This window comes from Brachyistius frenatus, unplaced genomic scaffold, assembly GCF_029030835.1.
Source record: "Brachyistius frenatus isolate BFR_SWC_R1_liver_20210118 unplaced genomic scaffold, ASM2903083v1 Contig_214, whole genome shotgun sequence".
In the NCBI taxonomy this organism is placed as follows: Eukaryota; Metazoa; Chordata; class Actinopteri; family Embiotocidae; genus Brachyistius; species Brachyistius frenatus.
In genome coordinates this window covers 224,336-240,000 of record NW_027210813.1, presented here as the reverse complement: position 1 = coordinate 240,000, position 15,665 = coordinate 224,336, and the positions used below count along the sequence as shown (strand labels likewise).

General features: G+C 43.7%; 1 protein-coding gene across 1 annotated transcript in view; it reads left to right on the top strand.

Annotated features, from left to right (window-relative positions):
* Positions 1–15,206, top strand: part of LOC138633290 (protein Flattop-like) — a 29,866-nt gene extending 14,660 nt beyond the window's left edge. Inside the window, exons 2-4 of the mRNA XM_069719443.1 lie at positions 6,029–6,081; positions 6,324–6,351; positions 15,010–15,206. Coding sequence (XP_069575544.1) covers positions 6,029–6,081; positions 6,324–6,351; positions 15,010–15,206 — 278 coding nt within the window. The remainder of the gene's footprint in view (positions 1–6,028; positions 6,082–6,323; positions 6,352–15,009) is intronic.
* The last annotated feature ends 459 nt before the right edge of the window (positions 15,207–15,665 follow it).

Here is a 15,665-nt window from a genome sequence, read left to right as displayed (position 1 = left end):
ACTGATGGTTTAAAGAAAGTTGAACCTGATTATTCAACTTCTTCATGAGGAAAAACTAGTTGTCATTGAGAGCAGACTGATTTAGTGTTGAAGATGTGTATATTTCCTTCATGGAGGACTGTAGTGCTGCTGAGGCTGACGGGTCTCTGTGTACATTATGAGCCATGTGAGCTGCAGGCTGCAGCCATCCGTTGCTCTGGATGTCTTTGTGCTTGTGTAAACCGTGGTGCTCCGGCTCCTGCACTGATAAGTGAGCTGCCAATCAACCGCCTCTGTGTGTGTGTGTGTGTGTGTGTGTGTGTGTGTGTGTGTGTGTGTGTGTGTGTGTGTGTGTGTGTGTGTGTGTGTGTGTAGGCCTTCACAATTTGGTGGCAGCTGAAGAGACATCATAGTTCTCTATATGTTCATGGTTGTGTGAGACGGATGATCTGAGAGCTCTTCATGTTGTTCCTCAAACGTTCTGCTGGAGAACTGTTGATTTATTTTGTGTGACAGATAACCAGTGAGATGTGTTGGAGAAGATGAGGGCTCATCCTCCGATTATAGTAAAAGGAACATTTCTATTTAAAATGACTATTAACTTAAACATGAAATAACTGTGACAAGAGAACTGTGGGTCACCAGCAGGGTTGCAACTACACTAATTTAAATGTATTTAATTAATCTGTGGCTCCATAAAATGCACATCGAAATCTCCCAGAGTCCTCGGCGACATCATTAACGATCTTATTTTGTCTAATTAAGTGTTCAAAACGGAAATATATTCAGCTTATGAATATTTACGACGTATTTCAGAAACAGGAACTGGGGAAGGTTTTGTTTTTGTTGCTTTAAAAATGAATTGATTATTGTCACAATTCAAAAAGGCGGGAAACCACTGACATTATCACAAATAGACTCCGACTGATTCCGTTTTTATTGGGCTGATTTTGATCTATTAGTACTAACAAATATCAATACATGGCCATCAAACATGTGACAAAGATCTGTAATAAATGTTAACAGTTTATTGATAACATTTATTGTCCAGAAATACTGAAACAGAGAACTTTAAAATTAATATAAATAACTATAAACACAAATGGAAATAAATATAATTTACACCAAGGATATTTTTCTGTATTATGTTCTGTGCAGATACAGTTTATGTGACAGTTCAATATCTGCAGATAAAATCAACCAGCCGATACATCGTTTTATGATTCCTATGGTTACCATAGTTTTACCTGCCAGTGTTGCTACAACAGATTCACAGATGCTTGTTTAATCACATTATTATTATTATTATTATTATTGTGGTAGTAGTATTGTAGTACTAATATTAGTATTGTTGTTATTGTGGTATTATTATTATTATTGTAGTAGTAGTATTGTAGTAGTAATAGTATTATTATTGTTGTTGTTGTTATTATTATTATTATTATTATTATTATTGTGGTATTATTATTATTGTAGTAGTAGTAGTAATATTGTAGTAGTAATAGTGGTATTGTTATTATTGTAGTATTAATATAATTGTAGTATTATTATTATTGTAGTATTATAATGGTATTATTGTAGTGGTATTGTTATTATTGTAGTATTATTGTGGTAGTACCAGTAGTAGTATTGTAGTAGTTGTAGTATTCTAGTAGTTGTATTATTATTGTGGTAGTATTATTGTAGTAGTAGTAGTATTGTAGTAGTAGTAGTAGTATTGTAGTATTATTGTAGTAGTAGTATTGTAATATTATTGTAGTAGTAGTATTGTAGTAGTATTGTAGTATTATTGTAGTAGTAGTATTGTAGTATTATCGTAGTAGTAGTATTATTGTAGTATTGTAGTAGTATTATTATTGTAGTAGTAGTACTAGTATTATTGTAGTAGTAGTAGTAGTATTGTAGTATTATTGTGGTAGTATTGTAGTGTTATTGTAGTGGTAGTATTGTAGTATTATTGTTGTTGTAGTATTGTAGTATTATTGTTGTAGTAGTAGTATTATTGTAGTGGTAGTAGTAGTGTAGCAGTCGTATTGAATCCAGAATAATATTCTATATTTCCTGACTGGCTTCAGAGAACAACCTTAGTTGTAAAACCAGACTGACAGGATCCAACAAAAACATGATGTTGTGTGTTGCATCATGAGAAATGTAGGCTCCAGTTTTTGACCCGTTCTGGGATCTAAAAATTGCTGTGAACTGAGAATGACCCCGTCATCTTTATATAGAAGTCCCTCTTTAATATATTTAATATGAGAGACTGGTCTGACCTCAGGAATAAAATCCTGCTGGAAACTTTAATCTGAAGGCTCCAATGTTAAAAATAAAGTCGATATTAGTGGAATGAAAACACGCGGATTCATCTACTTCCTGTCTTTGTGTTTGGAAAACCCATTTGTGTGCAGGGCTGACAGGTTGTTTGGTCTGGTGGTGGAGAGAGAGGCAGATAAACCGGAGAGAGCCGTAAAACTAACTTTGTGTAATCTTTCAGATGAATGGATCCTGCTGTGTCATCATTTATTACGGGCGTGTCCGTCTAATATAACTTAACAGCTGTAGCGTAAACACACCATGACACCGCGGCAGCTTCCACAACAAAGACCTCCTCTTTTATTATTATTATTATTAATATTATAAGTTTATGATAATGTGTGGAGCTGCCCCCCCCTCCACCTTCATCCTTTCTCACGTTCTCTCATTTTTAAATTCCTCTCGACCCTCCGCTGTTTTTTTTTCTCTTCCTATCTCCACCCTTCTACCTCCACTTCTCTATCACCCCTTCTTTCTTCCCCCCCCCCTCCTCCCGTCTCCAGTCGGACCCCTAGCCTCGGTGAACCAGGTCTTGGCGGTATGATAATGTGGAAAGTTGAACTGGCCCCATTACAGCGAGGCTGATGGCAGGCCCGATAAGGCGCTTGATAATGGGTGCAGATAGCGCTGACACAGCGGTCCAATAGCCAAGCCCTACCCCCCTCCCCTCCTTCACCCCCCCCCCCCCCCCATTATCATTCCTGCCCACCGATGGGCTCCCAGAACGCTATCTCCTCTCCATTTCCACTCCTGCGACAGATAAGAATGGAAATACTGACTTCATAGCTGACTGATTAAAGTGTCTGCCTTTCTTGATAATACACAGATAAATTATGTTTTTTTTTCTTCTTCCTCTTCTTCTTCTTCTCCTCTCCCTCTCTCTCTATCTAGAAAAAGGGTGGGGCAGAGCAGAGAGGAGAAAAACCCTCTTTTCATTTCTCTCTTCTTTTGTGGAGCGTTTTTTTTTTTTTTATAGGAGGAGGGAGATGAAGTGCAGAGAGGAGGGGAAAGGAGGTCATACGATTAGAGGAAGAGGAGGATGTGTGTTGTGTTTGTGGATCCTGTGGAGCGTCCAGATGCTTTTAAAGCATCAGAGACACAGAGGTGGTGTCCATCGTGTAAAGAAAACTTGTCCTACTGGCTTCTCCAGTTATAAAGGAGACGAGAGGAGGGGGAGGTAGAGATGGGGGCAGATTAAGGGCCTATTTGCAGCCCACTAAACTCCCACTGCAGCTACAGCCGTTTCCAGGTGGAGTTTGTATCGCTGATCGCTCCAGTTTGATACCGGAGAAAGATCCCTGATGGATATGCTCCCTGCATCCAAATCCTCTAACCCCCCCCCCCCCCGCCCCCTCCCAAACACACACACTTCCACACACACAACACCAGCCACCTCCGTCTCCCTCCCCTCTCTTATCTTTAGCTCTCCAGCTCTCTGTCTGTCCAACTGAACTTCTGTCCTCACTCCTCCTCTTCATCCTCCTCCTCTTCCCTCCTCTCCATGAGGTGGTGAAATTCCCCTTAGTCAATCCTCCTCTTCCTCAGCCTTTGTCTGCTGTCGGTCAGTGTCTGGGTTTCAGTTGTTGGATGTTCCTTTTGGCACGTTGGAAAATATAAAAGTATAAATGGTTGTTCTTCAGTAGCTGGAAATACTGAGGACTTTTATTTTGAAGGTCTCCATCAGATTATGGAGCCTGTTGCTTTGTAGCTCAGTGACCTTTGACCTCTGTGTGCAGGGTATAACTTTCTAAAAATTCTGGAATCTTTTATTTGTATTAGGATACAGACATTTTTAGAACAATTCCAGAACAATTTCATGGATCCTTGAATGGATGTTTGGGAGAATTGGAGCAGCAGAAATGTGTAGAAGAAGAATGACGTGCAGAACAGATCGGTCCGGTGACTCGGTGGTGATTGGTTTGGGCTGTGTAGCATGAGGCTTCTGGGTTTTAGGTCCTGGGTTCTAGGTCCTGGGTTCTAGGTCCTGGGTTTTAGGTTTTGGTGTTCTGGGTTTTAGGTTCTAGGTCCTGGGTTTTAGGTTCTGGGTTTTGGGTTTTAGGTTTTAGGTTCTAGGTTCTGGGTTTTAGGTCCTGGGTTCTAGGTCCTGGGTTTTAGGTTTTGGTGTTCTGGGTTTTAGGTTCTAGGTCCTGGGTTTTAGGTTCTGGGTTTTGGGTTTTAGGTTTTAGGTTCTAGGTTCTGGGTTTTAGGTTCTGGGTTTTAGGTTCTAGGTCCTGGGTTCTAGGTCCTGGGTTTTAGGTTTTGGTGTTCTGGGTTTTAGGTTCTAGGTCCTGGGTTTTAGGTTCTGGGTTTTGGGTTTTAGGTTTTAGGTTCTGGGTTCTAGGTTCTGGGTTTTAGGTTCTGGGTTTTAGGTTTTGGTGTTCTGGGTTTTAGATTCTAGGTCCTGGGTTTTAGGTTCTGGGTTTTAGGTTCTGGGTTTTAGGTTCTGGGTTTTAGGTTTTAGGTTCTGGGTTTTAGATTCTGAGTTCTAGGTTCTGGGTTCTACATCCTCCAGTAGAACATGGTACAACACAGCAGACGAATGAAATGCTGCAGTTTTATTCTTTAAGTCTGAACCAGACGTGTTTTCGTCCTAAACCGTTCGGTACAGGATGTTCGCTTCGGTACTTCCTGTCATCCAAACACTTCCTGTCAGAAGAATCCTGGAACAGGAACTCTGGAAACTCTTTAGATCCAGTGGGAGCGTTTAGTTGGAGCACCAGTTGTTCTGCAAGCATGTTAGCAGAGAGACAAGCAGCTTTTTGACTGCTGCAGAAAGAACAAATATATTAACATGATATCAAACATTCTGGTCTGAACCTCAAGTTCAAAACAACATCCAGAAACATGTTTGATTGCTGTCAGATGGACGTACAGACTGTAATGTTCTGCAGACGTTACACTTGCTGTTGGTAGTATTTAGCAGACAGGATGTAAACTTCAGATCACAGCTGCTAGAAGAACTGAAATCAGCTGTTATTTTACATTAAAACATCGTGAATCCAATTCAATTCTAGCTAATTTGATTATTTTAGACACCCGAAAAGCACATCAGCTCTGCAAATATCGGTCAGTCAGTCAGCCTTCGTCCCTCCTCCTCCTCCTCCTCCTCCTCCTCGGTGTTCTCCAGCAGGAAGCAGCGGGCCGGAACAACATGCTGTCTGGCCGGGCCACACTGGCTGACCTTGATAGATTAGACCCAGAGAGGCTTTTCTGTCTGACACACGGCTACGATAAGTCTGTGTGCAAAATACTTTCTCCTCTAGGAAAGATGGCTGCAGTGTAGGTCGGGGCAAGATGTGTGTGTGTGTGTGTGTGTGTGTGTGTGTGTGTGTGTGTGTGTGTGTGTGTGTGTGTGTGTGTGTGTGTGTGTGTGTGTGTGTGTGTGTGTGTGTGTGTGAGAGTGTTTCTGTGTGTGTCTGTGCTAATAAGCCCCTCCCACCTCACCACATCACTTATCCGAACATATTTCCTCTCCGTGTGCTTTTCTTACATGTGACCACTTTTTAAAGATGCAGAAAATCACCATGAAGCTTCATTTGATACCAGAACCGAACTTTTCTGTTTTTATTCTTTTTTTTTTGTCCACAAAGAGCGTCTGAGAAAGAAAGAAAGAAAACAGGAGAAAAAACTGCAAGTGTGATAAAAAGCCGTGATAAGAGCGTCTGTGTTGTGTAGGAGTTGATATCAATGTTATCTATCTGTCTTTTTTCACTCTGCGAGCCCTTCTGTTGTTTTTGAGCTCTTATCTCGCTCCACCAAAATGCCAGGAACAAAAAGGGGAGAAAGAAAGAAATTACCGTGCGGATTATTCATGGGGGCGGCTGATAACATGTTGATGCCCAAATTAAGACCTGTGTGTGTGTGTGTGTGTGTGTGTGTGTGTGTGTGTGTGTGTGTGTGTGTGTGTTTTCATCATGTGTTTTGTGTTTTTCTTAATAAAGGTTTGATAATTTGTTGCCGTTGCTTGCTATTAACAGATTAGACCTCATTTAACTCTTTGTGCCCTCGCTGACACCAATTCATCACACACACACACACACACACACACACACACACACACACACACACACACACACACACACACACACACACACACACACACACACACACACACACACGTCCTGGTGGGCCCAGATAAGCTTACTTCTCAATCTGTCGCTAATGGAGAGGCAACAACCGCTGGCGTGCAGGTTTGAGTTTCCACGACGACCAGCTGAAAAAGTCGCCATCGACGGCGGCGGCAGGAAAGCCGCACTGTGATTGGCCGCTTAGTGTCACAGAGCCATCCGGTGGCGTCCCATCACGAGACAGAAAGACAGGCGGGTCAGCGGCTTGACCTTTAACCCCACTTTACATGTGAATCCCTGTGTGTGTGTGTGTGTGTGTGTGTGTGTGTGTGTGTGTGTGTGTGTGTGTGTGTGTGTGTGTGTGTGTGTGTGTGTGTGTGTGTGTGTGTCATCGTATAATTTAACATAATAAATCCTTGAGCAGTGAGGTGGTGAGGAGTTAAAGGAGCAGTTCCTTTTTCTCCTTCTGTGTGGAAAAACTGTTCATGGTTTCAAGAGGTTACCTACTGGAACTGCTTCATATTATTAATATTAATATAATTACCAAAAATATAAATGGATCATTTAGTAAATATTAAATTATCACATGGACGGACAAATTTTGCTGACTTGTGTATTTTTTCATATTTTCCTGTGAGCCACAGTGTTTGTTAGGACCCTAGTGGTCCTCAGTGGTACTACAGATGGAGTCTATGGAGACAGCTCCTAGTGGTCCTCAGTGGTACTACAGGTGGAGTCTATGGAGACAGCTCCTAGTGGTCCTCAGTGGTACTACAGATGGAGTCTATGGAGACAGCTCCTAGTGGTCCTCAGTGGTACTACAGATGGAGTCTATGGAGACAGCTCCTAGTGGTCCTCAGTGGTACTACAGGTGGAGTCTATGGAGACAGCTCCTAGTGGTCCTCAGTGGTACTACAGATGGAGTCTATGGAGACAGCTCCTAGTGGTCCTCAGCGGTACTACAGATGGAGTCTATGGAGACAGCCCCTAGTGGTCCTCAGCGGTACTACAGATGGAGTCTATGGAGACAGCTCCTAGTGGTCCTCAGCGGTACTACAGATGGAGTCTATGGAGACAGCCCCTAGTGGTCCTCAGTGGTACTACAGATGGAGTCTATGGAGACAGCTCCTAGTGGTCCTCAGTGGTACTACAGGTGGAGTCTATGGAGACAGCCCCTAGTGGTCCTCAGTGGTACTACAGATGGAGTCTATGGAGACAGCTCCTAGTGGTCCTCAGTGGTACTACAGGTGGAGTCTATGGAGACAGCTCCTAGTGGTCCTCAGTGGTACTACAGATGGAGTCTATGGAGACAGCCCCTAGTGGTCCTCAGTGGTACTACAGATGGAGTCTATGGAGACAGCCCCTAGTGGTCCTCAGTGGTACTACAGATCGAACCCTAATGCTGTGTCCAGCAGTCGGACATCCTGGTACTTTTGTGATTTCCCCCGCTGTGTACGGGGATGGAGGCGACTTTGACGTCTCTTCTGACTCTGGCTCGGAAGCTGGACGTTCCCTGAAACGTTCCCCTTTCCCTTTTCAGCTGGACTCTCCTGCATGGTGCAGAAGTTAACTCTCATTTGCATGAGTGCTTCTTTCTGCTTTATAGTAATTTAATACAATAATGGATCCTCTTTTTTTTTTTTTTTCATTGTGATGGAGCACACCTGTAAAAAAAACGGCTGGAAAAATCCATAATGAAAGGGGAGAGCGTTGCGCGGGAAGATGAATGAAACCAAATAAAGAACGATAAACCATTAATTTAGCGTCTTTGGAAAGGCGTTTTATTGGGTTCCATTTCTTCTGTTTCTGAGGTTAGATTTGATTCCAGCTGATTAAGATCTCTGACGGCTCTTTATTAAGCTCCGGGCCGTCGATCCGGGCGGAGAGGCTGTCGGAGGTTTAGAGACGGAGAGAGTGGTCCTTGTGTTTCACACTTGACCCTGTTTTAAACCGGAGGTCACCCCCCCCCCGCCCCCCACCCCGGCTCAGGTTTCCCCTGTTTGTGTCTCACCACTCTCTCAGGTTAGAAATCTATTCAAATCTATTTGTTCTGTGTTTTTAATGTAAAATAACTTCTCAAGTTTTCCCTCGAACGTTTGCGGGACGCATCGGACGTCGGCTGTAATTCCCTCCAGCTCATCGCCCTTTACCTCTTTGTCCCTCTGTGCCCCCCCACCCCCACCCCCATCACCGGCGAGTCTTCTTGTCTGTGTATTAGTATTAGCAGCAGCAGCAGTGTCCCCTGAAGTAAAACAATCTGCTGTAATCTATCAGCGTGTTATCGGCCCCCTATCTGAGAGCCCAGAGAGCCGGGGCCGGGGCTGTGGCGCCGCTCTCCGGAGCTGATAAAGTTTCAGAGTTCAGCGATGATGAATGTTAAGAAACTACACCCTCGTTACCGGGGCGATGTGGACTTGGCAAAGCGGAGCGGGGGGGGGGGGGGGGGAGGGTGGGAGGGAGGAGGTGGGAAGTGTAGAAAAAGGGAAGGAGAGGAGGGCGGCGAGCCAGAGAGGAAGGAGAGGTCCTCATGGCATGAGGGGGGTCGGGGTGCCTTTGTTTTTTTATTTCCATGTTTTAACTCCTCACCTTTGACCTTTACAGCTGCTTCTTAAAAACTATAAAACAGCTGCATTTATTAGTATTCTTAAAAGTCCAGTGAAGATTTGATGCTGTAATTATGTGAAATATAAATGGTGAAATATTCTCAATCCAGAGCTACAACGTGGAGAGTTTAGACTTCAACATATCAACAATGAAATGGTCTTTTTCTGGTTGTTGTTTTAGTAGAAGCTTCATCGTAGTTCAATAACACATCTTATGAAGAAAAGGAGCTGTTTGTTGGCATTTAATAAAAATGACATTTCTGTTTACTTTTACCTTCACAGGACAGAAATTATATAAATAATAAGGTTATAAGATCCTGATGGACAGAGATGATTCTCACAATGATGCAAAATTATTGTAATGAGGTCAAATAAATGTAAATATAAATAAGTTTGGCAAGATGAATTATGTTTTGATGTTTTATGGGATTTTTGTGGTAAAAAACTAAAAATTGAATCTTTGAACAACATCATTTAAAAGTCACATGAGGACACATCTGAGAAAACACAAACAAATCCTCCGGACCAGGTCCTGCATATTGATTATCTTCTGAGTCCTGATCCGATACTTTGGATAATCCAGCTGCATATTGATCACTTTATCAGTTTATTAAAGTTATTAAAATCGATCCAGTTTATGTTTGACAGCTGAAAAGGATGCTCCTTTATACTTCTTTATATTTAACATTTTCTTACAAAAAAAAGAAAACAAAGAAAAATATTTTTTTATCAATCATTGCAGCAGTTTTCATATTTTTTACAACAAACTAACAGATGTCTTTATCAATATCTGTGATCGGCTCCAGTGTGCAAAACAGACTTAAAATCAATAAATAAAAATCAGAGTATTTCTCTGTTACCTGTTTAGTTTTCAGGTGTCGTTTCTGATCAGTGTTATTGAACGCAGCTCTGTTACCGCTGCGTCACACACATTACAGCCGGCTTTTATTTTGAAATATTTAACTTCTGGAGACTCTCTGATGACGACACCTGAGCGACAGCTGACGTCAAACCAACGGTAGCGGATCGATATAGATCGTAGAGACGAGTTAGATCGGGTTCAAATGTCTGAATCAGACATCAAATACTGAAACAGCTCCTCTCTGCATTCATAAACATCGTTTCATATGGCCGAGAAGTTCAAATAAAAAGTAAAACGTCGTCAGGTTTGATGACGATGAGCGTCAGTATTAAAGTTCTTTCGGCACCTCGGTCTGCGAACACATGGACAGCTTCTATCAGGCGGCCGATCGGACTGTCAGGCCTCAAAGTCCCCGATTACGATGCAGCTGATAAGAGTGGCGGTTCAGGAAGCAGCGAACAAATACCTGATAAAGCATTAAGCAGTTAGTCGACCGATGATTAGTGGCCCAGTTCAAACGGCCCGTATCTCTTACACTCGCTGTGTTTTCACCTGCAGGGGACGTGTTCATCTGGGAGGGGGGGAATGGCGGTGAGTGGGATGGGATGGGGCGGGGGGGGGACTCCCATTCAACTTCTCTCATCAAATCGAAAGTGAATAAAATGTGTCCATCAGTTCTCTCGGTGTTGTTAGCTAAAGTCACTCCTTCTTCTTAGTTTTCTGGAGGTCCATCTGAAAATAATCCCTCATTCATTAGAAAAGAAGATTCAAGAAGACCTGTTTTTGGGGGCGTGTCTGTTTGATTGACAGGCCTGTGGTGCAGTCAGGTTACAGCTATCGGTGGGCGGGACGTAGTATCGTCAGGTTTCCAATCAGATGGAGTTCACTGATTGGATGGCCGGGTAGAAAGGGAGGAGTTTACCAGAAGTTGAACATAACGAGATGCTCAGCTGTTCAACGGCCTTCAGTCGTACCGGCGGTGGAAGAATGGCGGCTGGTGGCAGCGCGTGCTGATTGGTTGAAATGAACCCGAAGTCAACGCAATGGAGCGGCTGCTAACAATTCCCGATGAAACGTACTGTTGAAGCCGGCCCCTAGTGGTCGTTGGTGGTATTACACTTTAAGGCACTTTAAACTGGAGAGCTCGGCTGCTAACGAATGTCTTTTATAACGTTTCTGACGAATGATGACAACTTGAGTCGAGGAAGATTTTCCTCATCGAATATTTGCCGTCAGCTGGAGTTTCATTCATGAACAAAGTCTGGATGACGTCGTTGTTAGCAAACAGGAAGACGGTGTGTTTGTTGGGGACAACAGTTCGGTGTAATAGAGACATAGAGTGTAGCTTGGTATTTACATCCTCGTCATCTTGTGTCCGATGTGTTCTCTGAAGTGCTCCTCAGCTGTGGAGCCTCTGAAATGGGACGATGGGGAACAATTGTGATTGTGACAAAGTTCATGAGCGTATAATAGCAGTTAATGCGTGGCGGGACGCGGGCCGCTTTGTTCACCACCGTGCCGAGCTCTTAATAGAATCTGATAGATAGACGCCCATCTCCTCGGGCCCGTTGGGGGGTACACCCCCCCCACGCACACACCCGCCTCCATCCCTCTCCTTGTCTTACTGTCATTCTATGAAGGAATAATTTGTCAATAATTGGCCGTGTCATTCTCGTCAAGACGGGCTGATAAAGCGACCGAGGCCGCAGAATATATCTCCGAAAAAAAAAAGCGAACCGGGGGAAGAAGCGGGGAGAAAGGCAGCATGTGGCAGCAGATCTGAGGCGGCGATAGAGCCATTAAGAGCTTTAGAAGTATTTTAGCTGAATTCACACAAAGCAGAAATAGATAAATAAATAATGAAAGAAGGGGGGGTGAAAAAGTGGAACGTCAACTGTCAGGGAAGTGATACAGACTTTAAGAAATCATTTGGGAGGCTGAAAGATAAAAGATTATCCCTCTTTTCTGCCAACTTATTGCCTCCTCAGCCATCGCAGAGGCTAATTCGCTTACTCAGGCAATCACGTGTGTGTGTGTGTGTGTGTGTGTGTGTGTGTGTGTGTGTGTGTGTGTGTGTGTGTGTGTGTGTGTAGTCTTCAAAGTGCTGCTGGGAAGTGCTTATAGCAGCAGCAGTATGTATAAACTTGTGTGTGTCTGTGTTTGTGTGAGTATCTGTGCGCGTGCGTGTGTGTGAATCCGATCCGTCCACATCACTCAGCAGTGTATGGCATCCATTATCTGCTCCACTGTAAGGGGCAGGAATTTTCCACAGATATCCCAGAATGCTTATTATCTCTAAAATATCTCTGGATGGCTGACACTCATCTGATTGGCTAAATCCGCCCGGGCCGGCGCATTCCTCTGACCCCCCCCCCCCCCCCCAATGGCTGCCATGCCATCCTTCTTCTGCAGCTTAGGAACAATATCAGAATAGCATTAATCCGTTCATCCCCAGAAAGATATTATGTGGAGGAGATATTAGATATGATGCACTAAACAAAACAAAAAAATCTATATAGCATCAGCGAATTAAAGGAGCAGTTCACCCAAATATATATATATATATATATATATATATATATATATATATGTATATATAAAAAAATCTAATACTATCCAGTTGAGGTTTTGAAATCTGTCGATAATAATTGAGATTAATTTATTTTTGTGGTCAGAGCATTTAATAATTTTTTATCTGCAGGTCTTTAAAATAGTCGTTTCCTGTTGGTGCTTTTCAGTTTAAAAGCATTAAAATCTGAAGTTTTCCTGCCTCTGCTCCACCTGTGATACGTGTGAATGTGTAGCTGCAGTAGAGAGAAACGCCCCCCCCCCCCACCCCCACCCCGTATCATCTGAGGGATCGGACCGATAACGGCCGGCCGGGTTCTGCTCAGCTCCGTCAGCCCAGCGGACCCACGCTGACCTTTCAGTCACCTGGTTGCTGCTTTGCATACCTGCTGGATGTTTCCTGGCATGCAAACAGAGGGAGATACGGAGTTTCCTAGGAGGGGGAAGGCCTCGTCGCCAGCACGGGGGAGGGAGGAGGGGGCGGTGACATCACAGAGAGGCGGGGTTTAATCATTAGTTTCTACATGTCTAATTAGCTCTGATCTCATTCACACTTTCTAATAATAGTTTCAGTAAGATGAGACGGAGTGTTTTCCATTCTGTTGTTCAGAGATAAACTCCTGCCTTGTTTACGTCCATGTTTAGAAGCTCCTCCTCCTTTTCTTTGTTGTTACGTTTATTTATTCTGCTACGGTGACAAAATGTGGGACCATCAGCTTCTAACAACAGCTGAGAGTGTCAGTTTGAGCTGCAGCTCCGGTTTGCTCTCCAGCGCCTGCTGCTGGTTGATGATGAGCAGGTCATGCAGCAGCTTCATCTTTATTTTTTTTCTGTAAAACAACATTGACTAGAGCAGAAATCGCAGCTCAGACAACCAAAACAATCAGCTAAAAAGAGGCTGAAAGGCTTGGCCCGCCCACCGAGATCCAACCACTTCAGCTTAAACCTTTGGCTTTATTTCACTAGCATGTAGCATGTGAGGCATTTTGGTAATATCTGTAAATTGTAGCATCAAGCGATTAACTTGAATGTGAGGTGTTTAGGGGGCATCTGTTAATTGAAGTTGCAGAAAACCTCCAGGGTTACACTCTCCCCCCATGAACTGCATGAAAAATCTAGATTTTTACTCTAATGCGTACTTTTAGTTCTCTTAAACTGAATTTTGTAAATGTAACGTTTAGGGTACGCCGTTAAATTGTAGCATCAAGCGATAACTTCAATGTGAGGCGTTTAGGGGACATCTGTTAAATACACTCTCCCCCTCTAAATGCATGAAAAATCAACATATGTACTGTATTGTGTAATTAAATAATTTTAAAGATGAATTTTATAAAGTTAGTTTTGATAAAAGTATGGTTTAGGAAGCGGTTTTGAACATGTTTTAGTTGTATGTTGGAGGCTGATGAGCTGTAAGCCTTTAATTAGATGAATAATGAGTTCACTCTGGAAGCAGGAAGTTTCATCATATTCACACCTGAACGTATCTCACACCATCTCCACGGTGACAACGGTGAGATGTTTGACTGAAGGGGAAGTTTCTGTGATGAAGATCAGTACTTCAAGTTTCTCTTGAAACACAGCCCCCCCCCCCCCCCCCCACCTCCCTGCCTCTCTAAACCCACAGCGCTGCTTTTAAAGTGGGGACTCAGTAACCCTGGACTCCTGCATCCATTATTCATGGAAGAGAGCACTTCCAGCTCCGCGGCCCCCCTCAGCGCTCCGCGGTGCTCCGGGAGCTGAGTGGTGTGGGCGGAGTCATCGGAGAGCGACCCGGGACGGACGTTTCTATGGCTGCTTTTATTTCACTTTCAGCTCCTCTTCAATTTCCATTATTCACCACAAAAAGCAGAGTGGAGCTTTTTTCACAATGACTGTTTGACACTGACGCCCCCCCCCCCTCACACACACACATATATACACACACACACATATATACAGACACACACACACACATATACATATATATACAGACACACACACACACATATATATATATACAGACACACACACACACACACACACATATATACACACACATATATACACACACACACACACACACACACACACACACACACACACACATACACACACACCCCTCAGAGCACCATGTGGAGGACTATTATTAATCACGCTCCTATCAGCTCCTCACATCTTCGCCACTATTTGCTGTTTAATCACTAAAATAATACAGGGGGGGGGGGGTTGCCATGGTGACCAAATGGAAAAGGTCAGGCATAGTTTATCTTATCAGTGATAGGGAATGGTTACTAATTACAGATAGGTAGTACCAGCGCTCGGCCCACCGGGCCCTGCCTTAAAACACTATCAGCAATCCACACCGGCCCGATATTAAAATTATCTCTGGAGTCATCCACACACACACACACACACACACACACACACACACACACACACACACACACACACACACACACACACACACACACACACACACACACACACACACACACCTTGGCTGGGCTGCAGGACTCTTAAACCCCTTAAAGTCCCCAGACAGGGCCGGGCCAAGACACAATGCTATCGTGGATGGATGTCAGCTGATGAGCAGTCCAGCACGAGTTAATGTGGAGGATGAGTCCCTCCAGACCCTCAGCAGGGTCCACCAGACCCTCAACCGGGTGCAGACCCCCAACTGGGTCCAGACCCCCAACCGGATCCACCAGACCCCCAACTTGGTCCAGACCCCCAACCGGGTCCACCAGACCATCAACTGGGTCCAGACCAGATGGTGTCTTCCCGACCGGAGGAACACTGAGTTTTAAGACTAAATCTTCACGTGATACTCTCTTCTGATTGGCTGGCTCTTTTCTGAGTGACACACGTCCAGGCCAATCACAGGTTGTCGTTGGTCTCGTGGCCCGTTATCTCCGCGACATGTTGGACAGTATGCTGTGCTGACGACATGTGACATCACCGTGAGTTTGTGACATCACAAACTTACAGGAAGTCCAAACAGTACGGTTGTTGAATAGAAGCTGAGTGTTTTGACACTCTGATATTATTTATATGACACTTCGACCTGCTTTATAATCAGAAAAGAAATGAATTTATATATTAGAGGACCTTTAATTTAAGACTGAAACCTGGGATTTAATTTTGAGTTTCTGTGTTGATATTTAGTATTCAGGCTGTAAAACCTCCATGTTGAGGCTGAATAGAGGAAAGTGTTTATTAGTGGAGTGACGTGAGCTCCTGATGGAAAACTTCTCTTTTAAAAGCTGCCATTTCTGTTAAAGCTGTAATTATGGGCTG